At 51.0% G+C, this 15,446-nt stretch overlaps 1 protein-coding gene across 6 annotated transcripts in view; it reads left to right on the plus strand.

The window, feature by feature from the left end:
* ELAVL4 (ELAV like RNA binding protein 4) overlaps positions 1 to 15,446 on the plus strand; it is a 78,349-nt gene that overhangs the window by 41,074 nt on the left and 21,829 nt on the right. For 4 of the 6 annotated variants that reach the window (XM_038760409.1, XM_038760411.1, XM_038760410.1 and 1 more), the window contains one exon: positions 7,938 to 8,178. In XM_038760409.1, coding sequence (XP_038616337.1) covers positions 7,938 to 8,178 — 241 coding nt within the window. Of the gene's footprint in view, positions 1 to 2,502; positions 2,650 to 7,937; positions 8,179 to 15,446 lie in introns of those variants that run through there. The other 2 variants (XM_038760405.1, XM_038760406.1) reach the window with 2 other exon arrangements.

The raw sequence follows: 15,446 nt of genomic DNA on the forward strand, positions 1-15,446 counted from the left end.
AGAACTGACAGGATTTGGTGACCGAGTACCTCCTTCCCCACCCCACAGCACTTGTATTTATTTATTTATTTATTTATTGCTCTATTTATTTTATTTGTATTTATTCTATTTATTTTATTTTGTTGATATGTTCGGTTTTGTTCTCTGTCTCCCCCTTCTAGACTGTGAGCCCGCTGTTGGGTAGGGACCGTCTCTAGACGTTGCCAAGTTGGACTTCCCAAGCGCTTAGTACAGTGCTCTGCACATAGTAAGCGCTCAATAAATACGATTGATGATGATGATGATTGAATGAGTGAACTGAACGAATGAGAGAGATGAGGAAAACGTCAAGGTGGTGGGCTCGTGACAGAGGCCGGTAGTCATCTACAGTGGTGGGAAGGGTTTAGGTGGGAAGACGAGGAGTTCCGTTTTGGACGTCTTCAGTTTGCGGTGCCAGCGGGACATCCAGGTGGAAAGAGCACGGGCTTTGGAGTCAGAGGTCATGGGTTCGAATCCCGGCCCCCCGCCACATGTCTGCTGTGTGACCTCGGGCAAGTCACTTAACTTCTCTGAGCCTCGGTTACCTCATCTGTAAAATGGGGATTCAGACTGTGAGCCCCACATGGGACAACCTGATCACCTTGTATCCCCACAGCGCTTAGAACAGTGCTTCGCACATAGTAAGCGCTTAACAAATGTCATCATTATTATCCAGGTGATAACGTCCTAACGTTAAGAGGAGGTGTGATCCTCTTCTAGGTCCCTGCTCTGGAAAATGGGGTCCCCGCCCTCGGAGTCCGCCGTCCCCCATGGGACAACCTGATCACCTTGTAACCTCCCCAGCGCTTAGAACAGTGCTTTGCACATAGTAAGCGTTTAATAAATGCCATCATTATTATTATTATTATTATTAAATCCATGACTTCCTGCAGTAGGGGGAGAGCTGCCAATGGTCCGGTCAGTCAGTCACTCGATGGTCTTTATTGAGCACTGGACCGAGCGCTTGGGAGAGTACAGTAGAATTAGCAGACCTGATCCCTGCCCTCAAGGAGCACTGTGCACAGAGCACTGTATTGAGCACTTGGGAGAATAAAAAAAAAAAAAGACAGAATTCCTGCCCTCAAAGAGTTTAGAGTTTATTGTGTGTGCAGAGACTGTACCAGAGTAGAGTAGACATGGCCAAGAGAAAGAGCACTGGAAGTTGGAGGACCTGGGTTCTCATCCAAGCTCTCCTTTTGCCTGCTTGGGTGACCTTGGGCATATCACTTATTCACTCCTGGCCTCAGTTTCCTCCTCTGGAAAATGGGGGTGAAATGCCTGTTCCCCTTACCCCTTAGACTTAGAACAGCGCTTAGAACAGTGCTTTGCACATAGTAAGCGCTTAATAAATGCCATCATTATTATTATTATTATTATTATTATTATTATTATTATTATTATTATTAGACCGTGAGCCCCAGGGTAATACTGGTTATTCTGTATGGACCCCAGTGCGTAGTACAGTGCTTGGCCCAAAGTGAGCACCTGACATATACCACGGTGATTGTTTTTACTGTTACTATATGGCCTTCGCTTCCCGCTGTAGAGTCGTGGGCACGTGGACACCGCCAGCAGTGGGTCACCCTCCCCCGTTGCTGGCCCATCCAGCCCAGGACTCTGCCTCTATAGGGGCGGCAGGACACCGAGAGGGCCCGTGTCCTGGTCACCCTCCTGGACACCTGCCCACCCGGTCCGGGATCTTTCCAAGCCAGACCCAGACCTGCCGGAATTTCCACCTGCCCAGCTCCCTGTGGGAACGGATTCCCCACGCCCACCCCGCTGTGGGGAAGACGGGTTCTTTGTTCTGACCGTGCCCCGCTCCGACTCTGGAGACCGAGGAGATTTTTGCATTCACCCTCTCCACTCCCTTCCTCGGGGATGGCTGACTTTCGGCTTTCGTTAGGTTGTGTGCGTCTAACTCTATTGCAGTTTCCTCGGCGCTTGAGTACAGTGCCCTGCCCTCGGGAGGCACTCAGTAAATATCCTCGATGGACTGATTTTTCTGAAGGAGGAGGAGGAGGAAGGGGCTTGGGGGTTGGACCTTGCCTGAACATTCCCGGAGTCGCAGCCCCTCCTGGGGCCACTGGCTGGCCTGGCCGAGTCGGGGCTGGTGACCTGTGGGGAAGAATAATAATAATAATAATAATAATAATAATAATAATAATAAGGAACACAGGATGAGCCTGCCTGGAGCTCCCTGATTGGGTTGGAATGTATAATAATAATAATAATAAGAATAATGGTATAATAATAATAATGGGGAACACAGGATGAGCCTGCCTGGAGCTCCCTGATTGGGTTGGAATGTATTATAATAATAATAATAATAATAATGGTATAATAATAATAATAGGGAACCCAGGATGAGCCTGCCTGGAGCTCCCTGATTGGGTTGGAATGTGTCTGGTCACCTAGGAAACTGCGGGGGGTGGGGGGGTCCGGCTTCCCTGCTGTTCCGGCCATGGGCCAGTTTGGACCATCCCCCCCGACCCCCTCTTCATGGAGCCAGGCACACTCCCCTGCAAGGAAGGTCGCAAGCGGGCTGGATCCGTGACCTGGACTTGTCGGGAATCCCCAAGCCAACGGGGGCAGCCCCATTACATGGTCTGCGAGCATGGGGGAGCCCCCAGGGTGAGAGAAGCACCCATCAGAGGTCGTTCTGCCATGGGAGTGTCTCCCGATTGGGTGGGGTTGGCCCGTTTGAATTTGGGAGGGGGAGAGGACCCCCGCTGCTCAAAAGGTGGGGCTCTCCGGCCTCAGTTGGAGCAAGAAGGGACTTGAGCTGCGGACCGTGGGAGCTGATAAGCGCTCGCTACGTGCTAAGTGCTGAGATAGCTACGATCCAGCCCACTGTTGGGTAGGGACTGTCTCTATATGTTGCCAACTTGTACTTCCCAAGCGCTTAGTACAGTGCTCTGCACACAGTAAGCGCTCAATAAATACGATTGACTGATTGATTGATCCAGTCGGATCAGACACAGTCCCCACCCTCTGCCCACAGATCCAAGAGGCGACTAGGCGTCCCGAGAGCAAAAGCCGGGTCTGTGCTCCTTCTCCCGTCCGCTCTCTTCTCTCACTTCACCCCAGCTCTCCCTCCTTGCTCTCTCACGGCTCTGTGGACATGACAGACGCCCGTTGTGGTGCTCTACCTACTGCTGCATATGCCCCTTATGTAATAACAATTGTAATAATAATGATAGTTGTAATTATTATTGTAGTATTTGTTAGACGTTTACTTTGTAACAAGCACTGTATGAAGTGCTGAGGTTGATACAGTCAGACACTGTCCCTGTCCCACACGGGGCGTACAGTGGGAAAAAGCGAAGCCCAGAAAAGTTAAGCCGCTTCCCCAAGGTCAGGCAGCAGGCAGCGTGGCTCAGTAGAAAGAGCCCGGGCTTTGGAGTCAGAGGTCATAGGTTCAAATCCCAGCTCCGCCAACTGTCAGCTGTGTGACTTTGGGCAAGTCACAACTTCTCTGTGCCTCAGTTACCTCATCTGTAAAATGTGGATTAAAACTTTGAGCCCCCCCAGGGACAACCTGATCACCTTATAACCTTCCCAGCGCTTAGAACAGTGCTTTGCACATAGTAAGCGCTTAACAAATACCGTCATCATTATTAAGTGGCAATGCTAGGATCCATCAGTCAATCCATGGAATTTATTGAGCGCTGACTGTGAGGAGAGCACTGTACTAAGCCCTGGGGAGACAACAATACAATGGAGCTGGTAGACAGGATCCCCGCCCATGGCGCATTTACAGATTAGAGGATGAGATTCACCCACCCTCATGGTCTGGAATCCGTCCAAACGTTCCCCGGACCTGCCCGTGTTAAAATAAAGCACATTAAAGTAAATTACTAATGGAGATGCGTTGTAAGTGCTGTGGGGCCGAGAGAGGGCTGATTATCAAAGGGCTTTAGGAGTACAGACCCAAGTGACCAGGTGATGCAGAAGGGAGGGCCAAGGGAGGGAAGGCTTCTTGGAGGAGATGTGACTTCAGTAGGGCTTTGACAATGGGAAGAGGAGCGCTCTGAGTTCCAGGCCCGAGAGAGGCCCTGAGACAGGCGAGATCAAGGAACAGAGAGTAGGTTGGCATTTGGAGGAGTGTAGTACGCAGGCTGGGTTGTAGTAGATCAGCGAGATAAGGAAGGACGGGGAGAGCTGGTTGAGGGCCTTAAAGTGGATGGAGAGGAGTTTCCGTTCGATGCGGTGATGGTTAGCCAACCACTGGAGGTTCTTGAGGAGAAGGGGAGATCATCATCGTCATCATCAATCGTATTTATTGAGCGCTTACTATGTGCAGAGCACTGTGAGAGGGGAGAGACAGGAGCCAGGGTTGGGATGAGTGCTCGGATCAACGCGGTAGCAGTTTGGATGGAGAGGAAGGGGGCAGGGTTTAGAGATGTCGCAAAGATAGAACCGACAAGATTTGGCAGACTGAATATGTGGGTCCAATTAGAGAGAAGCAGCATGGCTCAGTGGAAAGAGCATGGGCTTTGGAGTTAGAGGTCATGGATTCAAATCCTGGCTCCGCCAATTGTCAGCTGTGTGACTTTGGGCAAGTCACTTCTCTGGGCCTCAGAGCCCTCATCTGGAAAATGGGGATTAAGATTGTGAGCCCCACGTGGGACAACCTGATCACCTCGTATCCCCCCCCCAGCGCTTAGAACAGTGCTTTGCACATAGCAAGCGCTTAGCAAATACCGTCATTATTATGAGTGAAGGATAATGCCAAGGCTTAGAGCTTTTGAGACCGGAAGGATAGTGGTGTTGTCTACAGTTGTGGGAACGTCTTGGGGAGGATAGAGCTTCCCTGAGAAGATGAGGAGTTCTGTTTTGGACTTGTTCAGTGTAAGGAGTTGGTGGGCAATCCAAGTAGCGATGTCTTAAAGGCAGGAGGAAATGCGAAAGAAGGAGAGAGGGAGGTCAGAAGAGGGGTGAACTGCCACCATGTTAGTCCAGGCAGTTATCCTCTCCCACCCTGATTACCGTACCAGCCTCATGGCTGACCTCCCTGCCTCCTGCCTCTCCACACTCCAGTTCATACTTCACTCTGCTGCTCGGATCATTTTTCTTCAAAAATCCCAATCTGTTCACTGTACCTTGATTTCGTGCATCTCGCCGCCAACCTCTCGCCCACATCCTGCCTCTGGCCTGGAATGCCCTCCCTCTTTATATCCAACAATTATCCTCCCCGCCTTCAGAGCCTTAATTGAAGGCCTATCTCCTCCAAGAGGCTTTCCCTGACTGAGCCCTAATTTCCTCTTCTCCCACACCCTTCTCTGCCACCCCAATTCGCTCCCTTCATTCACTCCTCAGCTCCGCAGCATTAATGTCCATATCTGTAATTTATTTATATTAGTGTCTCTCTCCCTGAGCTGTAAGCTCGTTGGGCGGCAGATAACGTGTTTTACCAATTGTGTTATTTTGTACTCTCCCAAGCGCTTAGCACAGTGATGTGCACACCGTAAGCTCTCAATAAATATGATTGATTGATTAAGTCAGGGCTGGAGAGGTAGATTTCAGAATCAACCCCTTAGAGGTGATAGTTGAAGCCGGGGAATCGAATGAGTTCTCCAAGGGAGTGGGTGTAGATGGAGAATTAGAAGGGGACCCAGACCTGAGCCTTGAGAGGCTCCCACTATTAGGGGGTGGGAGGCAGAGGTGGAGATTGAGAATGAGCGGCCAGAGAGATAGGAGGAGAACCAGAAAAGCACGGTATCATAGAAGCCAAAATTGGATAGTGTTTCCAGGAGAAGGGGGTGGTCGACAGTGTCACAGTAAGCGCTCAATAAATACAGCTGAATGAATGAATAGGCAGCAGAGAAGTCAAGGAGCAGTAGAACGGAGTAGAGGCCATTGGCTTTGGCAAGAAGGAGATGGTTGGTGACCTTAGAGAGGGCAGTTTCCGTGGAGTGAAGGAGGCGGGAGCTAATTTGCAGGGGTTCAAGGAGAGAATTGGAGAAGAGGAAGTGGAGGCAGCGGATGTAAGGGACTCGCTTGAGGTGAGACGGAGAGATAACTTGAGGGTGCCGAGGGGTCAAGGGAGGGGTTTTTTGTTTTTTTTTTAGGATGGGAAGAAACAGGCGTGCTTGAAAACCCTAGGATTAGAGCCCATGTCTCCTTACTCCCAGTCCTTTGCTCCGCTCAGCAGGCCACAATGCCTCTTGTCTGTATTATGATATTCGTTAAGCACTTAGTATGTGCCAAGCACCGTTCTAAACTCGGGGGTAGATACAAATTAATCAGATTGGACACAGTCCCTGCCCCACAAGGGGCCCACAGTCTTAGTAGGGGGAAGCAGCGTGGCTCAGTGGAAAAGAGCCCGGGCTTTGGAGTCTGAGGTCATGGGTTCAAATCCCGGCTCCACCAGTTGTCAGCTGGGTGACTTTGGGCGAGTCGCTTCACTTCTCCGGGCCTCAGTTCCCTCATCTGGAAAATGGGGATGAAGACTGTGAGCCCCCAGTGGGACAACCTGATCACCGTGTAACCTCCCCAGCGCTTAGAACAGTGCTTTGCACATAGTAAGCGCTTAATAAATGCCGTCATTATTATTAGTAGTAGTAGTAGAAGGGGGGACAGGTATTGAATCCCTATGTTACAGTTGAGGAAACTGAGGCACAGAGAAGTTAAATGACACACAGCAAACAAGCGGCAGAGCCGGGATTAGAACCCAGGTCCCCCGGGTCCCAGGCCCAGGCTTTTCCCACTAGGCCGTGGGCTATACTGGGTGCCTGCTTGGGGCAGGGGTTGGTGCTCTGCCTCGACCCGGAGCCTCGGACCATTCCGCGTGTGCCTGCCCGCCTCTCCTAACTGGTCCCGGGACGTGGAAAATCCACCCCCAGGCCGTTCCTCCCCCGGCCACACAGCACTCGGCTCTGTCGTCTTCCTGAAAGCATGATTTTCCCCCCAACTATTCGGACTTTCTGTTTTAATTATCATTTGGGCAGTGGGAATTGAGCGTACAGCTCTGAGAGGGACCGTGTCCCGAAAACAGGAATTAGCTCTTCGTTAACCAGTTTACGGGAACGAACCCCGCCAGTCAGTCAGTCAATCAGGCAGTCGTACTTATTGAGCGCTTACTTAATAATGGCATTTATTAAACGCTTACTGTGTGCAAAGCACTGTTCTGAGCACTGGGAGGTTACAAGGTGATCAGGTTGTCCCGTGGGGGGCTCACAGTTTTCATCCCCATTTTACAGATGAGGTAACTGAGACACAGAGAAGCTAAGTGGCTTGCCCAACGTCACCCAGCTGACAGTGTGCAGAGCCGGCATTTGAACCCATGACCTCTGACTCCAAAGCCCGGCCCTTTCCAACGTGGCTCAGTGGAAAAGAGCATGGGCTCTGGAGTCAGAGGTAATGGGTTCGAATGCCGCCTCCGCCACATGTCTGCTGTGTGATCTTGGGCAAGTCCCTTAACTTCTCTGGGCCCTCATCTGTAAAATGGGGATGAAGACTGTGAGCCCCACGTGGGACAACCTGATCAGCCTGTATCCTCCCCAGCGCTTAGAACAGTGCTTTGCACATAGTAAGCGCTTTAACAAATGCCAATTATTATTATTATTATTATTATTATTTCCACTGAGCCACGCTGCTTCTCTTACTTCTTCTTACTGTGTGCAGAGGCCTGTACTAAGCACTTGGAAGAGTACCGTATTACAAAAAACCAGACACATTCCCTGCCCACAGTGAGCTTAGGGCCTAGAGGGGGGAGACGGGCATTAGTATAAATAAATCAACTACAGACGTGGACACGTCTGCCGAATCCTCAGGCTCGATCGCGAGTTGGGGGCGTTTGATGACCGTGTTTCCGGGCATGGGGGTCCCCGGGATGGGGGAGCTCAGGGGGTGAGGGGTTGACCGCCGCGGCGCTCTGTGGACGTGGTATCTCAGCCTCTCTGTCGCTCTCCGTTCAGATAATTAGCACCATGGAGCCTCAAGTGTCCAATGGCCCCACGTCCAACACGGCCAACGGCCCATCCAGCAACAGCCGGAACTGCCCCTCCCCGATGCAGACCGGGGCGGCCACCGACGACAGCAAAACCAACCTCATCGTCAACTACCTGCCCCAGAACATGACGCAGGAGGAGTTCCGCAGCCTGTTCGGCAGCATCGGCGAGATCGAGTCCTGCAAGCTGGTCCGGGACAAGATCACAGGTAGGCCCGCCCGCCCGCCCGTCTGCCCGCGGGCGTCGGGGAAGCTCAGGCACGTGACACCGTCTGGGATCAATCAATCAATCGATCGATCGTATTTATTGAGCGCTTACTATGTGCAGAGCACTGTACTAAGCGCTTGGGAAGTACAAATTGGCAACATATCGAGACAGTCCCTACCCAACAGTGGGATGTCAGGAGAGCCCCTCCTTGCTACTGGACAAAGACCCCAGGATCCTTCCGAGCCTCCCAAGCTAGGACTTGCTCTGTCACATCTCTCTTCCTCTTCTTCTAGTCAGGATAATAATAATAATGATGGCATTTATTAGGTGCTCCCTATGTGCAAAGCACTGTTCTAAGCGCTGGGGAGGTTCCAAGGTGATCAGGTTGTCCCACGGGGGGGCTCACAGTCTTCATCCCCATTTTCCAGGTGAGGGAACTGAGGCCCAGAGAAGTGAAGTGACTTGCCCAGAGTCACACAGCTGACAATTGGCAGAGCCGGGGTTTGAACTCATGACCTCGGACTCCAAAGCCCGGGCTCTTTCCACTGGGCCACGCTGCTTCTGGGTAAACACTTTACGTGCGGAGCGCCAGGGTAGAGACGGGGTAATCTGGTCACACACAGGACCCCCACGGGGCTCACGCTCTATGAGGCGATGAGGAGAAGAGGCGTGGCTCAGCGGAAAGAGCACGGGCTTTGGAGTCATAGGTCATGGGTTCAAATCCCGGCTCCGCCACTTGTCAGGTGTGTGGCTTTGGGCCACTTCTCTGCCTCAGTTACCTCATCTGTAAAATGGAGATGAAGACTGTGAGCCCCCCGTGGGATAACCTGATCACCTTGTAACCTCCCCAGCGCTTAGAACAGTGCTTTGCACATAGTAAGCGCTTAATAAATGCCATTATTATTATCATTATGAGGAGAAAGAGCAGGGATCTTCTCCCCATTTCCCAGATGAGGAAAGGAAGGCCCAGAAAGGGTTTGGTTTTGGGGGAGGTGCTTTTTAATGGTATTTGCTAAGTGCTTATACTATGTGCCAAGAACTGTACTAAATAAGCTAATCAGGTTCGGGGTCGGGGGGACTCAGTCCATGTCCCACGTGGGGCTCAAAATCTTCATCCGTGTTGTACAGATGAGGTCACTGAGGTGCAGAGAAGCCAAGTGACTTGCCCAAGGTCACATAGCTGACAAGCGGTGCTCTCTTCCTCCCTTCAAGGCCCTACTGAGAGCTCACCTCCTCCAGGAGGCCTTCCCAGACTGAGCCCCTTCCTTCCTCTCCCGCTCCTCCCCCACCTCCTTCCCTTCCCCACAGCACCTGTATATATGGATATATGTTTGTACATATTTATTACTCTATTTATTTATTTATTTTACTTGTACATATCTATTCCATTTTGTTAGTATGTTTGGTTTTGTCTCCCCCTTTTAGACTGTGAGCCCACTGTTGGGTAGGGACTGTCTCTATATGTTGCCAATTCGTACTTCCCAAGCGCTTAGTACAGTGCTGTGCACACAGTAAGCGCTCAATAAATACGATTGATGAAGTGGTGGAGCCAGGATTAGAACCCAGGTCCTCTGACTGCAGGCCCAGGCTCTCTCCACCAGGCCATGCTGCTTCTCCCTGAGGGACTTGCCCATTGACACCCAGCAAACCAGGAGCCACACAACAGCTCCTGCTAGTAGCAATCAATCAATAAATGAATCCTATTTACTGAGTGCTCCCACTGTGCAGAGCACTTTACTGAGCAATATAACGGAGTAACAGCGGCACCGCCTGTGGTCCCAACCTTCCTCAGGGCGCCCCACCCAGCGATGTCCTCGGGCAATAAGGGCACCATAAGGGCATAAGGGGACATGGGGACCATCCCCCCCCCCACCCCCCGTTCCTTTTGAGTATCTGTGAGGGTCACAGAACCATCACGGGGAAGCAGGGCCTTCTGCTTATTCATTCATTCAGTCGTATTTATTGAGCGCTTACTGTGTGCAGAGCACTGTAGTAAGCGCTTGGGAAGTACAAGTTGGCAACGTATAGAGACGGTCCCTACCCATCAGCGGGCTCACAGTCTAGAAGGGGGAGACAGAGAACAAAGCAAAACATATTAACAAAATAAAATAAATATGTACAAATAAAATAGAGTAGTAAATACGTAAAAACATATATACAGGTGCTGTGGGGAGGGGAAGGAGGTAAGGAGGGGGAGAGGAAGGAGGGGGCTCAGTCTGGGAAGGCCTCCTGGAGGAGGTGAGCTCTCAGTAGGGCTTTGAAGGGAGGAAGAGAGCTAGCTTGGCGGATGGGCAGAAGGTTATGTCGGGAGGTTAATCCTCATTTTGCCAGAAGCCCGTGTAAGCATGGCCAGATTCCCTTTCGGCGAGTGTACCCATTGGGGAGTTCTCCGCACGTCTCCCACTCGAGACTGTAAGAACTTGAGCTCAAGGAATGGGCCTGTTTATTGTCGTATCGTGCTCTCCCAAGTGCCTGGTACAGTGCTCTGCACACAGTAAGCGCTCGATAAATACAGTTGATCGACTGGCCCGACAAGGACACCGCCTGCTCCGGGGACGGCCTGTCTTCCTCCCCCCCGAGCTCGTGACATCCAGCCGGGGATGGGAGACCCGTTCCCAGTCCGAGTCCCAGCCGCGACGTCTGATTGGGCCCCAGTTGCCGGGGGTGGGGGGGGTCCAGGCGGGAAGCGAGGCGCGGGCTGTGGCTGGGCACAGGGCCAGCCTGTTCCTTCTTCCCGGAATGGGAGCTCCGGGCCCAGACTTCCGGGAAGCCGGCCGGAGAGACGGCGAGGGGCGGTGGATGCCCGCCTGTCTGCCCGTCTGCCTCCTTGCCCGCCCGCCCGCCCGCCGGCTGTGTTTAAGAAAGGCAGAGCTGCTGGTTGTAAAGCGTGCTTATTAAATTCTTCATTTACCCTGCCTAATTAATTCTAGCTCTTTAAATTAACAATGAAACTGGTCCCTCCTGTCCCATTCCACGGATAGAGAGAATTCCGTCTGCCGGGCCCGGCGTTTAGCTGCGCACCGGGGCCGGGGAGGTGGTTAGGGGAGTCTCTGGGTGTGGAGGTCAAAAGGGGCGGCAGTAGGGGAGTTGGGGGGGTGGGGGGGGGACCGAGGGGGCTTAGGGTGTAAGTTAGTCTCACCTGCTAAACACCCCCTTGGGGGGCAAGAGAGGTGGCTTCTAAAGGCACGAATTATCCCCGGGCAACATGGAAAAGCCTCAGGCTGAGAAGTCAGGACCGGTGACATCTTATTTTTGGAAGTCTGATTCCTGCCCTTTTTCCCTTTCCCCTCTCACATCCCTTGGCCAGCGAGCCCACACCCCGGGGATGGGGGTGAAATGGGGTTCTGAGAACCTGGGGTGGAGGAGGGGAGAGGGAAAGGAAAACTGGAGAGGATCAATCAATCAATCGTATTTATTGAGCGCTTGCTGTGGGCAGAGCACTGGACTAAGCGCTTGGGAAGTCCAAGTTGGCAACACATAGAGACGGTCCCTACCCAACAGGGGGCTCTCAGTATAGAAGGGGGAGACAGAGAACAAAACAAAACATATTAGCAAAATAAAATCCATAGAATAGATATGTACAAGTAAAATAAATAAATAGAGTAATAAATACGTACAAACATATATACAGGAGCTGTAGGGAAGGGAAGGAGGTAAGGTGGGCGGGGGTGGAGAGGGGGAGGAGGGCAGAGGAAGGAGGGGGCTCAGTCTGGGAAGGCCTGGTAGTAGTAGAGGAGTAGTAGTAGAGGAGTGGGGGGAGAACAGAAAGTGAGACATGGGGAAGAGAGGTGATGATAATAGATCAATCAGTCAATCAATTGTATTTATTGAGCGCTTACTGTGTGCAGAGCACTGCACTAAGCACTTGGGAAGTACAAGTTGGCAACACATAGAGACGGTCCCTACCCAACAGGGGGCTCTCAGTCTAGAAGGGGGAGACAGAGAACAAAACAAAACATATTAACGAACTAAAATCAATAGAATAGATATGTACAAGTAAAATAAATAAATAGAGTAGTAAATACATACAAACATATACAGGAGCTGTAGGGAGGGGAAGGAGGTAAGGTGGGGGGGGGGGATGGAGAGGGGGAGGAGGGGCAGAGGAAGGAGGGGGCTCAGTCTGGGAAGGCCTGGTAGTAGTAGAGGAGTAGTAGTAGAGGAGTGGGGGGAGAACAGAAAGTGAGACATGGGGAAGAGAGGTGATGATAATAAATCAGTCAATCAATCAATTGTATTTATTGAGCGCTTACCGTGTGCAGAGCACTGCACTAAGCACTAGGGAAGTACAAGTCGGCAACACATAGAGACAGTCCCTACCAACAGCGGGCTCACAGTCTAAAAGGGGGAGACAATCGAATAAATAATAATGATGATGCTATTTCCCTCTCCCGCCATGTCCGACAGACCACCACTCTCCCCGCCTTCAAAGCCTTATTAAAATCACTTCTCCTCCAAGAGGCCTTCCTCGACTAAGCCCACTTTTCCCCTACTCCCTCTTCCTCCTGCATCGCCTGTGCACTTGGATCTGTTCCCTTTAAGCACTTGATATTCACCCTGTGGCACTGATGTACATATCCATAATTCATCTATTCACATTAATGTCTTGTGCCTTCCTCTAATAATAATAATAATTGTGGTATTTGTTGAGCGCTTACTGTGTGCCAGGCACTGTACCAAGCACTGGGGTGGATACAAGCAAATTGTTATATGTTGCCAACTTGTACTTCCCAAGCGCTTAGTACAGTGCTCTGCACACAGTAAGCGCTCAATAAATACGATTGAATGAATGAATGAATGGGTTGGACACAGTCCCCGTCCCTCATGGGGCTCACAGTCTCAATCCCCATCTACACAGATGAGGTAACTGAGGCACAGAGAAGTGAAGGAACTTGCCCAAGTTCCCACAGCAGACAAGTGGCAGATCTGGGATGAGAACCCATGACCTTCTGACACGTCAAACGCTTAGTACAGTGCTCTGCACACAGTAAGCGGTCAATAAATGCGATTGAATGAATGACACCAAGGCCCGTGCTCTATCCATTATGCCGTGCTGCTGCTTCCCTAGACCATCAACTTGTGAGAGTTAAATTGTACTCTCGCAAGTGCTTGGTATAACGCTGTCCATACAGTGGGCACTCAGTATAGGCCACTGATTGATTGGTATCTGTTAAGCATTAGAATAGGTCAAACACTGTTTTAAGATACACAATAATCAGACCAGACACAGTCCCTATACCCCAAGGGGCCCATGGGCTTAAGGGGGAACAGAAACAACTGTTGAATCCCCATTTTCCAGATGAGGAAACCTAAGGGGGAACAGAAACAACTGCTGAATCCCCATTTTACAGATGAGGAAACCTAGGTCCAGAGAAGTTCGGTTAGTATCCCAAGATCACCCAGCAGCCCAGTGATGGAGCCAGAATTCAAACCCCAGTCTCCCGACTCCCATTCATTCAGTCGTATTTATGGAGCGCTTACTGGGTGCAGAGCGCTGTACTGAGCGCTTGGAAGAGTACAGTACAACAATAGACACATCCCCTGCCCAAAACAAGTTCACAGTCTAAAGGGGGAGACAGACGTTAATAGACATAAACAATTAACAGATATATATGGAACATATAGAGAAAACGTTATCCATCAATGGTATTTATTCCTTCATTCAATTATATTTATCGAGTGCAAAGCACCGCACTAAGTGCTTGGGAAAGTACATTATAATAACAGACACATTCCGGCCCACGATGAGGTCACAGTTCAGAGCTCACAAATTATGTATTGAGTGCTTAGTATAGGCAGAACACTGTACTAAGCAGTAGTCCCCCTCTCCATCCCCCCCATCTTACCTCCTTCCCTTCCCCACAGCACCTGTATATATGTTTGTACATCTTTATTACTCTATTTATTTATTTATTTATTTTGCTAGTACATATCTATTCTATTTATTTTATTTTGTTAGTCTGTTTGGTTTTGTTCTCTGTCTCCCCCTTTTAGACTGTGAGCCCAATGTTGGGTAGGGACTGTCTCTGTATGTTGCCAATTTGTACTTCCCAAGCGCTTAGTACAGTGCTCTGCACATAGTAAGCGCTCAATAAATACGATTGATGATGATGATTGAGAGAGTGCAGTATGGCAGAATTGGCCACGTTTTTGTTTTGTTGTCTGTCTCCCCCTTCTAGACTGTGAGCCCGTTGTTGGGTAGGGACCGTCTCTATATGTCGCCAACTTGGACTTCCCAAGCGCTTAGTACAGTGCTCTGCATGCAGTAAGTGCTCCCAGGCCCGGGCTGTTTCTGGTGGCAAGAGTGAGAGGTGAAGCCACGGAAACTAGTCATCCACTACGAATCCGTGGGTGCCGGGGGCATTCATTCATTCATTCAATCGTATTTATTGAGCGCTTACTGTGTGCGGAGCACTGTACTAAGCGCTTGGGGCAGGTGGGCGGGGGAGTGAGAAACAGGATGGCGTAGTGGAAGGAGCCCAGGCCTGGGACCATGGGTTCTGGGTTCTAACCCCAGCTGTCTGCCACTTTCTTGCCAGGTGATCGTGGGCAAATCTCTTCACTTCAATCAATCAATCAATCAATCAATTGTATTTATTGAGTGCTTACTATGTGCAGAGCACTGTCCTAAGCGCTTGGGAAGTACAAATTGGCAACACATAGAGACAGTCCCTACCCAACAGCGGGCTCACAGTCTAAAAGGGGGAGACAGAGAACAAAACCAAACATACCAACAAAATAAAATCAATAGGATAGAAATGTACAAGTAAAATAAATAAATAAATGGGCCTCAGTTTCTTCATTTGCAAAATGGGGATTCAAATGCCTGTCCTCCCTTCCATTTGGGACGGGGATTGGGTCTGCCTTGAATCTACCCCTGGAGCTCAGCACAGCGCTTGGCGCTTAGTAAGAGCGGCCCTTTTCCTGCCCGAAGCCGGCGTCCCCCACCCACCTGCTCCCGTCCGGCATTAGGTCCGCCCGGGCTTGAGCTTGTGCCCGGGTCATCGGCCCTGCCCGTGCCCATCCCAGCTCGGCGCAACCTGCTATAATCCATTCTCCACACACGGGCCCCCCCGCCACCAGCTGACCCGTGGGACCGGGAAGCCGCGCGCATCCCAGAACGGCGGGCTCGCTGACCCCTATCCTGCCAACTGATGGCGAGTGGGCAGAGGCGGCCGCGGTGGCCGGATGGATGTGTCTCCCGGGTTCGGGCCAGATCTTGCAGCTAAACAGAAAGGTGGGCGCCGGACTGCTCTAGACCGTCATCAT

The sequence above is a fragment of the Tachyglossus aculeatus genome, chromosome 18 (assembly GCF_015852505.1).
Source record: "Tachyglossus aculeatus isolate mTacAcu1 chromosome 18, mTacAcu1.pri, whole genome shotgun sequence".
NCBI classification, from domain to species: domain Eukaryota; kingdom Metazoa; phylum Chordata; class Mammalia; order Monotremata; family Tachyglossidae; genus Tachyglossus; species Tachyglossus aculeatus.